The 17,344-nt window shown below is 31.1% G+C and overlaps 2 protein-coding genes across 5 annotated transcripts in view; one reads left to right on the forward strand and one right to left on the reverse strand.

The window, feature by feature from the left end:
• LOC106678910 (DNA ligase 1) overlaps positions 1-9,709 on the forward strand; it is a 23,180-nt gene extending 13,471 nt beyond the window's left edge. For both annotated transcript variants that reach the window (XM_014417758.2, XM_014417759.2), the window contains 4 exons: positions 747-881; positions 2,076-2,192; positions 2,284-2,662; positions 9,107-9,709. In XM_014417758.2, the coding sequence (XP_014273244.1) occupies positions 747-881; positions 2,076-2,192; positions 2,284-2,662; positions 9,107-9,545 (1,070 nt within the window). In that variant the 3' untranslated portion in view covers positions 9,546-9,709. The remainder of the gene's footprint in view (positions 1-746; positions 882-2,075; positions 2,193-2,283; positions 2,663-9,106) is intronic.
• A 2,720-nt stretch (positions 9,710-12,429) lies between these two features.
• LOC106678915 (probable DNA double-strand break repair Rad50 ATPase) overlaps positions 12,430-17,344 on the reverse strand; it is a gene marked incomplete in the record, with an annotated part of 525,008 nt that continues 520,093 nt past the window's right edge. For 2 of the 3 annotated variants that reach the window (XM_067049131.1, XM_067049130.1), the window contains 4 exon segments: positions 12,430-12,724; positions 13,995-14,114; positions 14,272-14,580; positions 16,182-16,213. In XM_067049131.1, coding sequence (XP_066905232.1) covers positions 12,563-12,724; positions 13,995-14,114; positions 14,272-14,580; positions 16,182-16,213 — 623 coding nt within the window. 3 annotated transcript variants of the gene reach the window in all.

Here is a 17,344-nt window from a genome sequence, read left to right on the forward strand (position 1 = left end):
ATAATTTATTTTATATTGTGTAATAGTAAATTTATTGTAGAAAGTCTGTATCTCAGGAATCATATACTGTACAGATTACACTCAAATTAAAGCTTGTTTAATATACTATAAAGTAGTTTATCTTCGTAGGACTTGTAGTATTCATGATATTTGTTAAAATTGATTTTTAGTTGTTCCGACAAAAATTCATATTCATAGGCAAATATCATACAAACTAATATAGAAAATTCTTATTTAGTCTTAAATTAATAATTTATTACATAAAATTAAAGTATATAGAAGGAAATTAATGGCATAAAATTATTTCTTCGTAATTACCTACCCATTAATAACATTCGTAAAAAGGATAATTTCCAAAAAAAGTAATTTTTACAAAAGAAAAAATAATTATATTATAAAATATCTCATAGATATAAAATACAATTTATTATTTTTATAGTGAAGAAGTATGTGGCATATGGTGTTTCAAACTCTTGCTTAATGTCAGAACCACAAAAAAAAATATATATATATAAATAACATTTGCATGTATTGCGATTTTACATATATATTGTTTTTGAATAATTAGTATTTAATTTAGTTACTTAGATGGTTTTTAGTAAATAGATAATTTCTTGATAACATTGTTTGTTGCGGTTTGTACAAATTACGATTATTATTTGACTCAGATGATGTCTATTTAAGTTATAATTAATTATTATTCAGAGTTACATAATAAAATTAAAAACAAAGCATTCGTCCTTTAGATAAAGAGGTCACAAAAGTTGAAGAAGACTCCTCGTCGCAACCGTCTAATTCTGCTGCAGATGTGGTTGAGCACCAACCACCTCAACCTGGTACATCTAGAATGTATGCCGACCTTAGATCTCAAAGCCCACAAGGTATATATATATATAATTTTACATAGCTTTTATTAAATTTATCAAAAGTAATAATGATATAATTACCAAGAAAAATGTAACGTATGATGACCTACTAAAGAAAGTATGGCAAACATCTACTTTGTTTATTTCTATTAACAACTGTACATTAATATACATACATCCAGTAAATTTGATTCTAGTTGACACAGGTGTGTTGAGCAACTACCCATTGGTAGCACTCTAATGACGTTTTTACATTAGTAGGTCTCGTGGACATCTTCTTTTCAAGCACCTCGAAGGATTGTCAGGAATGCAAGAGGAAGCAAGGTTAGAAACTAGTGGGTTTGGGTGTTTAGGGAGTTTATAATGGAAGGAATGTCACCTAGATCGGTTACATATGGAACATTAAGGTCTTTATATATGATTTTATTTGTGATAATGTAAGAAGCATTGATGATTTTACGAAGGATTTTCGATACGAGAGGAATTAAAAGGTTTAGTGGAGCTCAATTCCGTATGTCCTGATAGGTCTTAAAATTGTCATGTAGATCAGCCTTTTGTAATGGATTGGAAGTTTAGACCGTTTGTCTAGTAAGTGCTGTAATAGTCGAAATCAACGTGCAGTTTCCTGTCTTTTTAGTCTTGTGTGAGGGTCCAGGTTAATCTTTTATCCAGATGTACTACAAGATAGCGGATCTGTTCTACAGGGGTAAAAGCAACATTATTAAAGGATACTGTAGGGCACTTGGTAGGTTTATGACGAAGGGTAAAGGTGATTTGAAGGGATTTATTTTGATCCTCCAATTACGACACCATTCTTCGAGGGTTGTGATATGGGATTGGAGAATTTGGGATGCAAGCAAAAGGTTATTATTTACTGGGAGCACATATGTGTCATCAGCATAAGTGGAGAGGATAGTGTTAGGATTGGTCGGGATGTCAGCTTAGACTGTGTAGAGGACGGGGCCTAGGATACAACCTTGAGGAACACCAGGGGATTGAGAAAAGTTCGTAGCAACAATTAATATTTTTACAATTTCCCTGTTTGTAAAATATATATCATATCGTCTGGTTTTTGGCATAAGTGATCAAATATGATTATTTTCAACGCCACTTGATCTCTTTTGCTATCAACCCGACGACAATATGGTCATTTAGTCGTGGTTTATAGTGAAAAGCGTGAAAAATCTATCCATTCTATTTTTGTTTCAGATATGGAGAAAGAGATGTACGAATTTATGAATAAAATATACAATCCTTCGCCATACATTCAGAAAGAGAAAATAAAATTCGAAAAAAATAAACAAAAAGAATACAACGAAAAACTCGGTAAGGATTGAATACTAATTTCAATTTATTCTTTTAACAAGTTATATACACCAGAACTCATAGCTTATTGTAATTGGCAGCCATATTGCAGCTATGAAGATAATGGAAAAAATGATATGGTCTTCCATGAGTACGATACCGTCTGCGGTACCTCAAGTATCGTCTGGACCGCCTCTCGACACGAGGAAGTTGAAGGACCTGACGCATAAAGTCGACGAGCTCGAGAAACGTCTACACCAGATCGATCGGGAAATGAGGGAGTCTGCGAGGGCGAAGAAGAATCTTTTAGAACGAGTCAACGAATTGGAACTTCGTACATTGGAAACGAAGAAGACGAAGTTGATGAAGCAGATCGTGTCTGCTGATGAACCGTCAGAGAAGGATATCCAAATCCTGGCCCAACTAAAGGATCTTATGAAGTATCAGGAGGAATCCACTAAGGAGCTGATGGAACTGGAGAGAAAAAACAAGTAAGGCTATTGCCAGTCAACAATCTTCAACTCATAGTTAGTCCAAAACAAGTTATTACACCCCATTTTTTTTATTACTTTAATGAAAAGCGCACCGGTTATTGTCAGGTAATTATTATACCGGTTGTTTTTAAATAATAAGTGTTTATTGCTAGCAACCGTTTCAATATTAGTTCCACCCTTCAGCCACCAAAACCGCTATAGGCTAGAAAGACGCAACCTACCAGCTAACACTTGAACTTTAACTGTGATCTGGCAAACGCCGGATATTAATATTTGTACTATTGTACAAAATTTAATGTCACACATATAAGAATCATATAATATATATATAAACGTATTATCAGAAAGCAATAAATGTTACGATAGAATCTTCTGATCCACTAAAAGCGAACGTGTTACACTGATCATCTCTCGATGGCGTTTAATTGTCAGAGAGTTGACTTAGTGCAACTTGATTGACCACACAAAACTCCTGCGAATCAACACGAGGAGGCCCCTCACCTTCGGATTTTAAAAAAAGTACCATTTAGAATGGATATTTCACAAGTAATAAATAAACATTACAGGTAACCTTAAAATACCAAAGGTAGTAAAAGGTAATACCCAACACGATTTATTCCTTTTTTCACAGTAAAGCATTCAATAATTACCTGTTTCTCTTCTGTTTTAGAGGGATCGGGAAAAAATAAAACCAAAAAAAAAAGAAAAAACAACAACAAAAAAACTCAGAAATAAACCATCAGCACTTTCATTATATAAAATCAGTCATTCCTTAGAATAGAGCTCTGCTCTAGTAAAAGTAACTAGCGCAGATAAGTAGTATATTTTATTTTTATATTACACTTATTTTATTTTATTTTGTTTATTAAACTTTTTTTAGGGGTTAGGAAAAAAAAGTGCGCATTTTCCCTTCAGGATATTCTTATCCATAGGAAGGAGTGGATCAGTAAGTTATTTTTTTCTAATTTTGGAAATTTATATTGGATTATTACTTCACTCTGGCTTATCTGGATTTTTCCTCTTTCCTAAACCTTATCTTCCTTTCATAAGGACCGACGAATAGTTCCCGTAGGACTTGCAGTCCTCTTCGCGACTGCAGGCTAGTTCTATACAAAGTGAAATATCCTTCCTTACTGTATTGACAAGTCCTTCAGGAACTAGGGATTGCCCTTCACGACTGCTAGGCTCGTTTCCTACGGAGTGAAGTTTCCATCCTACAAGGATTTAAGGCTACCTACCTAACCTAAATGATGTATATGAACAGGGATTATAAAGCCCTTCTGGTATTGAGTACCTTACATTTTTAACTGGAGCCAGAACCATCTTATACAACCACTACGAAACATTTAATACTTAAAAACAAAGTTTAACCTGTCAATAACCGGTGCACTTACTCTATATATAGCTTTAATTTTAGTGCATTAATACCAACATATCTAATATATTGTAAAGGTGTCTCTACACGTTACTCAAACCATTGCAAATTCGCGCTTTTGCAAGCGGGTGGATGAGTTATTTGGTTTAGTTAGCCTGAATTTGTACCGGTTTTTTTTGGCACAAATCAAAGGGCGTTTGTGTTGCATCCACATTTTTGTGTGTTAATTAACATTGTTTAAAAACTGATAACAGATAAATATTTTTTCTCTTCGTGTTTTAATTAATTACAGAATTTCTACGACCTTCGGATTCAATAATGAACTTCAGATTAAGGTTGAATATTATATAATTCTTTCGATTCGGTGTAAATGCTTCGTTTCCAATCTTGTCAATTAACTTTAGCGGTTTATTTTAATTTAATGCAGCACAAATATAAGTTTATAATGAAATTATATGTTTGGGTAATTAAATTAACAAATATTTGATAAAAAGTTGAATTTATATGTTAGTACCATTTCTCAAACTTTTGTCATCTATCACCTACTTTTCTAGTATTTACGTTTCCTTTCATATGATCTATCTTTAATTTCTTCTTTTTTATATCGAAAATAGTGTAAATATGTAGAATGTAATAGCCGACAATAGTCAAAAGAATACACAAACGTTTGGATATTGACCTTTCAGTACATGAGCCCGGTGGAAAAAAGACAGTTATCTCACCTCAATTTTTAAATACTTTGATAAAAACTAAGTATAATAACTAGTCAAATTTGATCAGTCAGCCAATTATAGGTGAAGGAATAAAAAATAGCGGCTGTTTTAAACATTAAAAAAAAAATTAATCAGGGTTGCAGTCAAAAAAAGAACAAATAGTTTATTTAGTTTATTATAACAAATAGTACAGGGCTTCATCAGGGCTAAAAAGATACAAAAAAAAACTGAGAATATTTCTACAATAAGATACAATAATGTAATTTAAGCTAGGATAAATATTATGTAAAAATAAAGTGATAAGAAATTACATATAAATAAAAGGAAGGAAGACATAAAATAGTATCAATATAAAATAAACTTGAATAAACAACGATAAGAATAAAAAATAAGTAACAATGGCAAGAGTAAAAATTTTAAAAAATACATAGAATATACAGTTAAAAAAGCACAGAAGACGTACGTAAAACAAAAAAAATAACAATAATAATAATATTAAATAATAATAATAAATGAGCAAAGAACAAATCAGGACCACTTACCTATTGGCCTTTTGTTCGCTTTGAACAGGTAGGTGGTCCTGATTTGTTCTTTGCTCATATATTATCATTTAATATTATTATTATTATTTATATTTATTCTTTCAAAACGTTTTTTTAATCTCTACTTTCCTCTTCTTTTCTCCCCCCCCCCGTATTGGTTTTTGTTTTACGTACGTCTCCTGTACTTTTTTAACGGTATATTTTACGTATTTTTAAAAATTTTTACTCTTGCCATTGTTTCTTATTTTTTATTCTTATCGTTGTTTATTCAAGTTTATTTTATATTGATACTATTTTACGTCTTCCTTCCTTTTATTTATATGTAATTTCTTATCACTTTATTTTTACATAATATTTATCCTAGCTTAAATTACCTTATTGTATCTTATTGTTGTAATATTCTCAGTTTTTTAAAAAATCTTTTTAGCCCTGATGAAGCCCTGCAAAGTGGGGCGAAACGTCGGACATTAAAATAGTTATAAACTATTTGTTCTTTTTTGACCACAACCCTGACCATCTTCTTATATTTAAATTTTTACAGTCAACTATATATACATATATATATTAAAAAAAATTATTTTTCAATCGGAGCTTTATAACTTTAAAATTACCAACAACACTAGTAAACCTAAGAGACCATCATTAAAATTGAGTAAATTTTCGAAAATATGAACCCACATTTATTAAATTCAAGAGATCCCGAGATATAGCTTTTTAAATTTCAGAAATTATTGAATTTTATTTTGAGAAAACTCTAAAAAAAAATTCGACTTACAGATGTCTATTTGCACTCTAATTAAAGCTCGTTTAATGTACTATACAGTAGTTTGTGACGTTTATTTTCGTAGGAGTAGTAGTTTCCATGAAATTCGACAAACTAAATTCATACAACGGTAATTTCTAGTTGTTTGGACAAACGTTTTGATTTATGAACAAATTTATCTCAGGAACCATAAGACGTACAGATGATAGAAATGAACATTTTGTGAATTTGTTTTCAGCTAGGCTGACCACACACACGGGCCATTTTGCGAAACTTATTTTAATTATTTGCAAACGTTATTTGAACTCAGAAGTTATTTGACTTCAAAACGTGAATTTCCGTCGAAAACTGGAATCACAATATCTACTCTTACTATAAATTTCATATATAGATAAGTGAAAGTAAAAAATGTATTAATATGTACTATGAAAGAATTTGATAATTATCTGAAGGTGAAATAGAGACTTGAAATTCGGAAATAATCGAGTGTGTCCGATCTCTCCCGATCGCAATGATAATGATGAGAAAATATACTCTATTTTAAATTATTTTCTCTTAGGTTTTCTAGAGTTGTTGGTAAGATATAAAGATTAAAGATATAAAGCTTCGAATGAAAAATTATATTGTATCGGTTTAAAACAGCCGGCATTTTTTAATCCCCCTACCTGTGCTTGGCAGACTCATCAATTTGGACTAGTAATTATACATAGTTTTCATTAAAATAATTAAAAATTGGAGTGAAATAACTACCTTTTTTTCACCTCGGCTCTTGTACTAGAAGCCATGTACATATGAATGCGATACCACTCGTTTAGGTCTCGACTTTTTCAGATTCGACATCTGAATGTTTTTTTCACAGTTTTTCCTTTTGTCTCGTTTATTTATCCAACAAATTCATTTATATTTTGAATTTATCAATCATTTAATTTTTGCTAAAAAAATAACCCGATCACATATATATCTCTATGTTATACTTCTATTTCTTCTAAGGGACAGGAAGCTATTGGACATATTAGTTATCTCCTTGAACACACTAGTGGATTGTTAGTGATGTGTACAAAAATGGTGAAACTTGGTATAGTAGTGGGGTAACTTCCACATATGAACGAAACTCGAGACTTATGAGAAAAAAATAATTAATACACTTATTTTTTCTTTATGCTTACACGTGCAGATGCAAGAGCTGTCTGTATACTGACATGCAGTTATATGGGACTGGATATACTTAAGAACAATACCAAATGTTTAATACAATTAACAATGCAAAATGGTTAATTATTTCCAATTAACAAAACTAAAGGTACTTTATAGGAAAAACTTTCTTTAAATTATTACTTTTGAAAATTCAGCATTTAAGCTCTGTTAAACTATTTCAATATGGATGTTACTTAGCTCATATTAAAGATAATTTGAAAGAAATAAGTCACAATCCATTGTACTGTATTAAAAATTTTGATAAAAAAGAAAACATAAGAAAAATCGATGCTACAAGTAGATTTTATCGCGAACGTTGTTTTCATATCCCAGGGATATACCCGCATTTTTTTTTATTCATTTAAAAAATTAAATCCAGTATGGTCCGACCAGATGACAACATCTATCGGTGAGTGCCAAAATAACATACAAATGATAGACATAAGTGAAATGTAAATATTACAGTTCAGACCATTAGGGCTTTGTGGAAGCTATACAATTTTTAAGCTAGATAAGTGTAATATGAGTTGATCTCAAGAGATACAATTAATAATTTAATTAAATGGAAATAAAGTAAAAACTAAAACTACATGATACTTATTAAAAAATAAATTAAATTCAATAAAGAATAATGATAATAAAAATAAATGAAAGGATTTTGAAGTGAATAATAAAGCTGCAAATTTACAATTAGTGAATTAATATAATAATGAAAATAAAACAAGATGATACAGAATGTGATGCAAATAAGGATCGAATAGTATCTACTACTAAGCACATACATACATTGCTAATTGAAATTGTAATATAATAAATAAATTATGTGGAATTAAGAAAAAATAAAGGCAGATATGGTCATTTGATAAATCAAAATCAATTATTGGGAATCATAGAAGTAAGAAAGTACCCAGTTAAATACTTCTTTTTTAGTTGTTTTTTTTGTGGTTGATTTATTTATTAGTTGTTATGGTAACCGATTGAACAGATATGGCACCATGTAATTTAAGGTACGTTTACCAAATTTATTACTATAGGGTGGTTCGATAAATTTAATTTTCTTTCTAACATTTTTTAGATATATTATTTCTTTGATAAATAAATTATTATCCATACATTTTACGATAATTCTATAAAAATAAAATAGTTTAAGTGGTAAAATACCAACGATTTTAAGATCGTGTGCCTTGTTACTGCGGTGCATTATTATTCTTAATGTTGGATGCTGTAGATTTGCAATTGATAATAATAATATCGACTCAAATAATGCTTTGTACACCATTATTAAAGCTTCTCAGTTAAGTTCAAATTGGAGGTAATAGCTTTTATATGAGCATACTCTTAATCTCTTTAAAATATTTACTATGTATGGTTCCCAAGAAAAAGTATTATCCACAGTAACACCCTGATATTTATATTTTTCACCAACATTGAATGTTTTACAGCTTAAAATATAATAATTTCAAACATTTCGTTTTTGAGCTTGGCTCTTTAAACACAGACCATTTTGCTAGACCTCGTTATTTGTACACATAGGGTCTCAAAATGTGTAGATATTTCCGTCGAAAACTTCGACTTTGAAATGCTAGGCCATACTGTATATTCCATATACAGGTAAGTAAAAGTAAATGTACATTCGTATTGGACTTACTAGTTTGTTATTTCCAACTGTATCGGAATAACATGCACCCAATCATTTTCAAAGAAACTAGTCCTTCGTAGCGGAATTTCCTTAGGTAGGGTAGATTTATCACCTCAAAATTGTTATTACAGCATCATTCCTGCTAATTTATAATATTTGATAGTTATTAGTAAAATTAAAGAATGTTTGACAGGTAACTGAGTTGGGTGTTGCAGGATCATGGAACGAGTGCTGAGTGAGGCAGAGAGGTCGCTGAAAGCCCCCCCTTGGTTCCACCACGACTCTCCCCAAGGGGCCGAGGCTCATGCAAAGCCCAAACCTTCCGAGCAAACACCCTCTTCTTGTGCCCGCAAAAAGATTCACTTCAACAATGTTGGGACTGTGGTCTTCTTCGACAGCAAGGATGCTCCCATCAAGGTGCCTCATTGGAATAGCAAACTGATTGAGAAGATCAATATCCATGCTGGCGACGGAGTGGAGTGGGATGAATCGGAATCCCAGGACGAAGACCTTATCGAGGAGAAGCTGGAAGAATTGAGAAGGAAGAAAGAGGAAGAAAAGCTCGTGAAAGTGCCCGTTGTAGAAGAAGAGGTATTAAGTTTATCCGAATCCTCGAGTAGCATGGAAGAGAATGAAAAAAAAGTTACAAGTTAAATAAGAATGGCAAATAAACTAGCAAATAATATAATTACATCTTTTGTCAACACATCAAATGAAAATTATTTCTTTATGCTATGGTATCGAAAAAGTTTACATGTTTGAATTTAAAGTGAATGTTCATTGTAAGAAAAAAGAAGTAAAAAAGGCAAAAATGAGAATGTTTTTTTATTTATCAAAATTTACAACTCCATGAGAAACTACAATAGGTAAATTTTCTGAATGAATTAGTCAATGTAATGTGTATAGTTATTTCTGGCACCAATTTAAGAGTTGAGCTACTGTACTGGCCTCGGCAATCCATGTACGACTCAGTCTAAGGGATGAGAAGGGGTGTAAAATCCATACTATGTGTATACTCTGTGCAGTATACGGTGCATTCCAGTGAGGTATGGATAGATAAGAAATATATATGTTCAAATCTATAATTTATTTTTTAAATCACTTATTAAGTTTTCGAGATATAAGCTCATGAAGAAAATAAATGCTTAAAAAATTCGATTTTCCGACTCTTGTCCATGATAAATTTTAACTTACTTTTATCAACTTCAATACATAAGTTGTTGTAATATTTGTTGTTAAATATGAAAAAGTTGTTATAAAAATGCATAGTACCGCATTCTACTGGTAATTTGATTTAAATATTTCATTTTAACGTTGTTTTTGGGAGGAGGGGACCAGGAAAAATTATCTGGAAAGAAAATATGACTTACTTTTTGCTGTGTGTGTGTTTTTTTTACGAGGGTCGGTGGAAATCTTCAAAAGACACAGATAGGCCCGTACCTATCCGTGTGTGGGATTTTTACCCACTAAAACCACCGCCCTACACATGTTCATTCCTCTCCACGGGACCGCCGCTAGGCATTACTTCATGGAGGGAAATGTTTTCCGTTTTCATGCTAGTTACGTCTTCTAGCCCTCTCTTCCTCTCTCAACCTCTTGAGAACGACTGTGGTGAATCTCTTCACTGCGTTCCAATGCTGGTCTGAGAGGAGCATATAGCTCATCACGTTCTCTGGTCTGACGTGTTCTCCACATACTCTCTCCAATTCACTTCTTTCTACTGCAAAGCGAATGCAAGTGAAAAACACGTGCTCCGCGGTTTCCTCGACAGTCTGGCATCCAGGGCATTCTGCGGTGTTGTCCAGTTTGAAGCAGTACTGGTAGGCTCTGAAGCATCCATGTCCGGTCATCAATTGGGTTATGTAGAAATCCACCTCACCATGCTGGCGACCATACCACTTGGCCACATCGGGTATTAACCTGTGAGTCCACCTCCCGGAATCTGCAGCCTCCCAACGCTGCTGCCACTGGTCGATGGTTGTTTTTCGCTCTTCTTCTCTGGATAAGTGCAAGCGTCGACCATAGTGCCTGCTTCTTTCTTCAACAAGGAGTTCCACAGGTGGCATTCGGGCTATCACACACACCGCTTCGTAGGAAACAGTTCGAAAAGCGCTAACTGTCCTTAAACAAACTCTGCGGTAAACTGAAACTCTCTGTCTCCTGTATGATATGGTAGCCATCGCTTGTTTCCAAATCTGGGCTGCATATAACATAGTTATGTGTGTATACTTACGGCTTATCTACGTACTTACTTAAAAACATTAATAATTATTTATAAGGACCAAAAAAGTCAAGTCCAGAAGAATTAAAAGAACATGGATATTTATTTTATATATGCTTGTTTGAGAGTGGTTTATTCTTAATTTAAAAACAATTTTGATCCTTTTCTTCTCTCAACTTTTATTCTTTAAAATAATAATACTCTGTACCAGAAGGCCTTGACAATGCTGATCATACAAGTTAGGTAGCTGGTTGGGAGATTAAAGGAAATTATGAGTCTTACAGGGACTAGCTAAGTAAATCCTTTAAGGATGGAAATTTTGCTCTGGAGGGTACAAGCCTTGTGGCTTGTGCTTGCATTCACAAAGGGGATTCTAAGTCCTAGCATACAAGAAATAGGTCCTTACAGTAGGAATAAAACGTACAGGAAGGAGGAGAGATCCAGAGAAAGTTGAGTTTAATAAAGAGACAAATACAGTTTTCGAACAATACTGATCCAATAAGTATATTTATTATTACTCACTGCCTCCTAAACAGAATTTCACCTTTACCTACTTCATGTAAATAGTTTAATTATGTTCATTTTATTTATCTTTTGATTTATATACATATAGGAATTTTGTTATTATTTATAATTATATACACATTTTTTTCTTTTCTTATTATTTTTATAATTTTGGTATGAATATGATCATTTATCACTATTACTCATTGGCCAAGTTGTGGCAGATTGTAATATTTATTAATGAATAAATATATTTAAATTTTTTTTATATAATTTCTGGGGAAGGTCATGGATTTCTGAGTCTACCTCTCAATGCAGTGGTAATTTAAAACATCATAACTCTCTCAGTGGAGTGAATGGCTGGCCTATCTGTCAACACCAAACATTACTGATCTGGGGACAAGAGCCAGCTTCTGAGGGAGAGAAACATATGATCGGGTCTGGGGAAAAAAATTCACAATATCCGCCACAGACCCCAGCAGCATCTTGAGGCAATGAGCATCGGGACGTCACTATAGAACAGTGAAACATCTTCAGAAGTTATGATGTAGTGTGAGACTTATTCTATCTCTTGTCTATTAGAATGTATTAATTAACACACTAATCAATCTGCCCCTTCAGGGATTTATCTTTGTTTTAAAAATATGTATGTATTGTTAACTCAGAAGGCTATATGTCTCTAAATCTTAAACAAGCTTTCTCTCAGAAACAATTACTCTATAAGCATACAATAAAGGACTTCTGATCACAAAATATGAATTGGGTCCCTGAAATTATTCTATAGATATCGGATGATCAAAAAATAAATACAAGTATTATTAAAAGTTTATATTTGAGTATGAAAATACAGTTTCAATATTTGTCTTCCTTTTTAAGGTTGATGTATGTACATATTTACAATAGTTAATATAAATTTTAGATGGGGGCCTGACTAGAAAATGTTCAGTTAGGACGGGTATGGGATGGTCACACCCTCGTAGGGTTCTCCAGTGTACGCGACCGCGTTGAGCGTGATGAATAATTTCTCTGACATATCTATTGGATGTAGGAGGGCTTTCGTCCGACCTGGGCTTCTTACTCGTAGCAGGAACATTCCATTCACATAGACCTGAGAACAAGCAGAAAGAAATTTATAACAGTATTGAAAACTATATAATAATAAATATTATATAGGTTACTGAAATCATCTGGGGTCTTATTTTACATTTTGTTTCGAATGGCTAGAATACATTGTTATGACATGACTGTGCAAACAATAATGTTGCGAAACGTCACCAAAATAGTTGTATTATTGATTGATCCTAAAGACCCACAAAAACATATATCTACAATAGTCAAGAAAAAGTTATCAATGTATATTTCAATATATTTTTTTATGAATAGTATTTTTTATATATAAATAGTTTTTAGTAAGTTTTATTTTATGTATCAATCTTTCAGTATTGTTATTGGTTTTATGGTACCAAAAAGCAAGTTAATCAATTTTGATTAGTCAAATATGATGTAAAGATGCATCATTCAAAATATTCAAGCTGGCGGCACGCATCCTTCAGACTGTTTGAATTACTGTTATGTTGTGTACGTAGATTGAAATGTTTTCAAAATTTGTTGTTTCTCTAACACGATTATAGTACAAATTAATTCAAGAAAAAATGGAAGATGATAACAATTATCAATGAAGTATTTACATTGTAAATCATTATAAGTGAATTACAACAGTTGTGCTACAACAATCGATGTTTAGCATCAAAGGTCAAACAATGAGGATAGGATACAGGACTCTTTGTTTAGGCACCAGGGGGATAACTTCTGGATGCAGGTGGTGTTGACCACCCTTTGTCTACTGTCAGTAATAGACATCAAGAGGAGGAAGACTTCAAGAGTCACCAGACATCCAAGAAGATTATATATAAAGGAAGAAAAAGACTTTATGTTTGGATCACCGAGAAATTGGATGTGTGCTAAAAAGAGAAGAGGACCAACCCTTTGTTTACTGTCACAGGTACCATCCATAAGAAGGAGACATCGAGAATCATCAGCCAACAAACAAGATTATAAATTAGTTAGTTTTTGCTCAATGTAGGATTTAAGTATATTCGTAAAAGTAGCTATTAATTTAATTAAGCGTTTTTGTGTTCTGAATGTCTGAGAAACCAGCCCTGAGATAACAGTCAGTAATATTATAAATAATTTTAAATAAAATTATCATATCCATTTAGTATTTAATTCATTCATTTAAACCTTGTAGTAATCAAAGCTATATTTCAGATCTGAGGATAACAAAAACTATTAAATTCCCTTTTATTTATTTTAATAAAATTTTGAATATTAAAATATATAATAGGTTGATTGGTATTGGTATTAGTAGAAAATAATACCTCAAAACAATTCACTTTTCCTGGCGGCGGCTGGTTCCATTCTATTAAAATACTGTCTGGTCCAACCTGCCTCACGATTCTCAATCCCAAAGGATTAGTAGCATCATACATCACATCTTCCTGAAATAAAAATTGCTAAATCAAATATTATACACTAAAATTAGCAAAAAATTATAATCTGTCTAATATTTAAGGACAATTTAAACTATTCCTCTTCTACTAACAATAAAATGAAAATGGAAAACTGATTCATATAAAGTAAAATAGGTTTACTTACATCTTCAGGATAGAAATCGTTTGGCTTATTAGTATTTAGATAGTTGCAGAGAGTCCTCCTATCAAAATCAAACTTTGCTGTCGGAACATTAAAATCGGCTACAGTGCTCATCAAATGGGCACCATTCCAGTTCTCGCATTTTGTCAAATGCTTAAACTCATCGGCCATAGCTTGGATCATGGCATCTTTAATTCGGCACTTCTCTTGAAGATTTTCGACAGTAAGAGCAAGAGTTGACACGGTTGGCTTTAGTATATAACCTTGCTTATTTTTCTTTGCATCCCATCCCACAGTACCCGCTCCAACATTCTATACAAAAATATAGAAGCACAAAGTTAATATTTGAAAGTTAGATAATAATTCATTAATAATAATTATTATAAACGATAAATAAAATATTAATATTTCTAGGGGCATTCAGAAGTAAATTAGTAATACTTGAGATAGAATTACAAATAAAATCGCAACAAACGAGCAAAATTGATAGATTTACTAATTATTGAATGTGAGGAAGATGACCAGAGGGAGCAATCAATAGAAATGAACACAAGTAAGTGTAACTAAATTTGTGCCGACATTTCGGCCTTAATTTTAGGCCTTCATCAGGGCTAAAAAACAAAACTAAATGGTTATCTAAGCCATAAATTAAAAAAAATTACAGAAACAGCATAAAAAACAAAATAGAAACAGTATAAAAAAACAAAAACAGTATAACAAGAAAATTAAAAATATTATAAATAATAATATAAGAAGGTAATTTATAATTATCTTCAATAATAAATAATGTTTCTTACATATATTATTTACTTTTGTATATAACTTAATGTAATTTTAGTTTTACTATTTACTCAGTTTGACTAATATAATTTAAAATATCATGTTTTTATTTTGTTAATTTTATTTACATATTTTAGTTCTTCCCCTGAATCATTTACATTTTTTTCTTCCACACATTTTTAACCCTTTGCATTTGAATTTTTTTTTTTCATTCATATTACCAGGACACGTCAATAATAATAATAATAACCTGCGCACAGTGACCGTCATTTGTGAATCAAAAATGAAATATCTTGTACACAATAGCTTTTACCATCTGTCTTTGTCCTCTTGTTAAGAATTGATAATTATTTGTGTTGTCTCCATTTTACAAATTTTAAGTGGCTCCACTCTAGAGCCCTCAAGAGCAAAGGGTTAATAATATTAATATATTATTTTCATTGAGCACTGTTTGATATTTCATATATATTATTTTAATTTGGACATTTTATTTTATAAATTACCTTCTAATAGTATTGTTTGTAATCTTTATAGTTTTATTATTCTACTGTTCCTGTTTGTTTATGGTTGTTATCTTGTTTTGTTATTGAGCCCTGATGAAGGTCTAAAATTTAGGCCAAAACATCAGCACAAATGAAATAAATTACACTTATATGTGTTAATTTTAACTAACCACATCTCTCCGACCAATTTCCTCACCTTTTAAATACAGTTAACCATAAATACCAAATTAATAATTATTATCATTTGAAATAAAGTATAATTGGCAAAAATTATAAACAATAAAGAAGATAAAGTAAAATTATCTCCTGAGGGAAGATGAATGAATCATTATCATTTCTCAAGAGATAAAACTGTACTAAAAACATATACATAAGTGAATTTTGCTAATGCTGGCATAACAGTGTACGGATGGTCCCAATGGTAAATTCGATAAACTATAACTATCCCAATTAATCAAGGAAGGCTTAGAAGTCTTTTAAAATGACTTTGGCCCCGGGAACAACTAAAACCTATATTCTTTTAATTGACAGGTAGTAGATAGTATACGGGTCGTTTATAGTAAAGGCCTAGAATAATATAAATCGAAAAAATATATTTTAAAACTTTTCTTTGTTTTATCAAATACTTACGGTAGACTTCAGAGTTGATGGTTCCCCAGCGTCTGAAAAAAAAGCGAGAATAAACTATTGTAAAATGAAATTCTAATACCTGAAGCATTACAGTAAGTTCTATTATTGTATTATATGAAAAATTTGTTTTAATAATAGTATTAATGAAAGAATAATAAACACTATACAAAATTACAGGTTTTTTAATTTCATCAATATTTATTTTTAATAATTTTTTATCCCCAATTTTTTTAAATTTATTTTTGAATGATCAAAAACCAGTATTAAAAATATTAATAGTCCATTCATAACCTAGAAAATTGGATCACTAATGTTGAACTTGATGATTTTTGGAGGCTTTTGGTTGGCTTAGTAATGAATTTGTCAAAAACAAATTTGTGTTATTCTAGATTCAAATTCTGAATATGAATATTAAATGAAAATATTCATGATTAAACTCTCAAATCCAGAAATATTTCAAGATGAATTATTTTAATAATAAGTAATACAACTAAGGGAGAAATTTTTCAAAAACTTTTTTTTATTATGATTTTCAACAAGTGAGTAATATACAAATCATAAAAAGTTAGTATAAATAGTACTGAGAATTATTAAATTCTAATGTTATAATATTTTTATTAAAAACTTGGTATTATACTTGTTTACTTAACTTTTTCAACTGTATTCATAAGTATTTAGGTAAATTAAAATATACAGGTAAAAAAACTAAATAGATAAAACAATTATAATACAAAATATTCATTAATTCTCAACCTGTTCATAATCTTATTATTAAAGATAACTTATTCTAAATATTATAGCTGCAATGTTGTCAAAAAATTGCAGGCTATTCTGCGTTCGTCAGATCATATTTTAGTTTATCAACATATTTCTTATCTAACTATTATCTTTTTCTAATATTATTATATTTGCACTTTATAATGAGCTAATTAATAAAGTGTTTTTAATAAACACTTTCTAATAAATCTCTTTATCAACAATACATTCTACATATAGTAGATAAAAAGAGTTACAAGGTATATTAGAAATTTTAAATGTAATAATATTAATATTATTTATTATTACACTGAGGGTCGGGAATCCCTTCCTCACTTTGACCCAATTGGATCTTTTGTGAGTTAGCCCTCTTTCCACTAGATATCCCATATGAATCCTATGCTTCT

Source organism: Halyomorpha halys, unplaced genomic scaffold, assembly GCF_000696795.3.
Source record: "Halyomorpha halys isolate HHAL.00 unplaced genomic scaffold, Hhal_1.1 Scaffold168.1, whole genome shotgun sequence".
Lineage (NCBI taxonomy): Eukaryota > Metazoa > Arthropoda > Insecta > Hemiptera > Pentatomidae > Halyomorpha > Halyomorpha halys.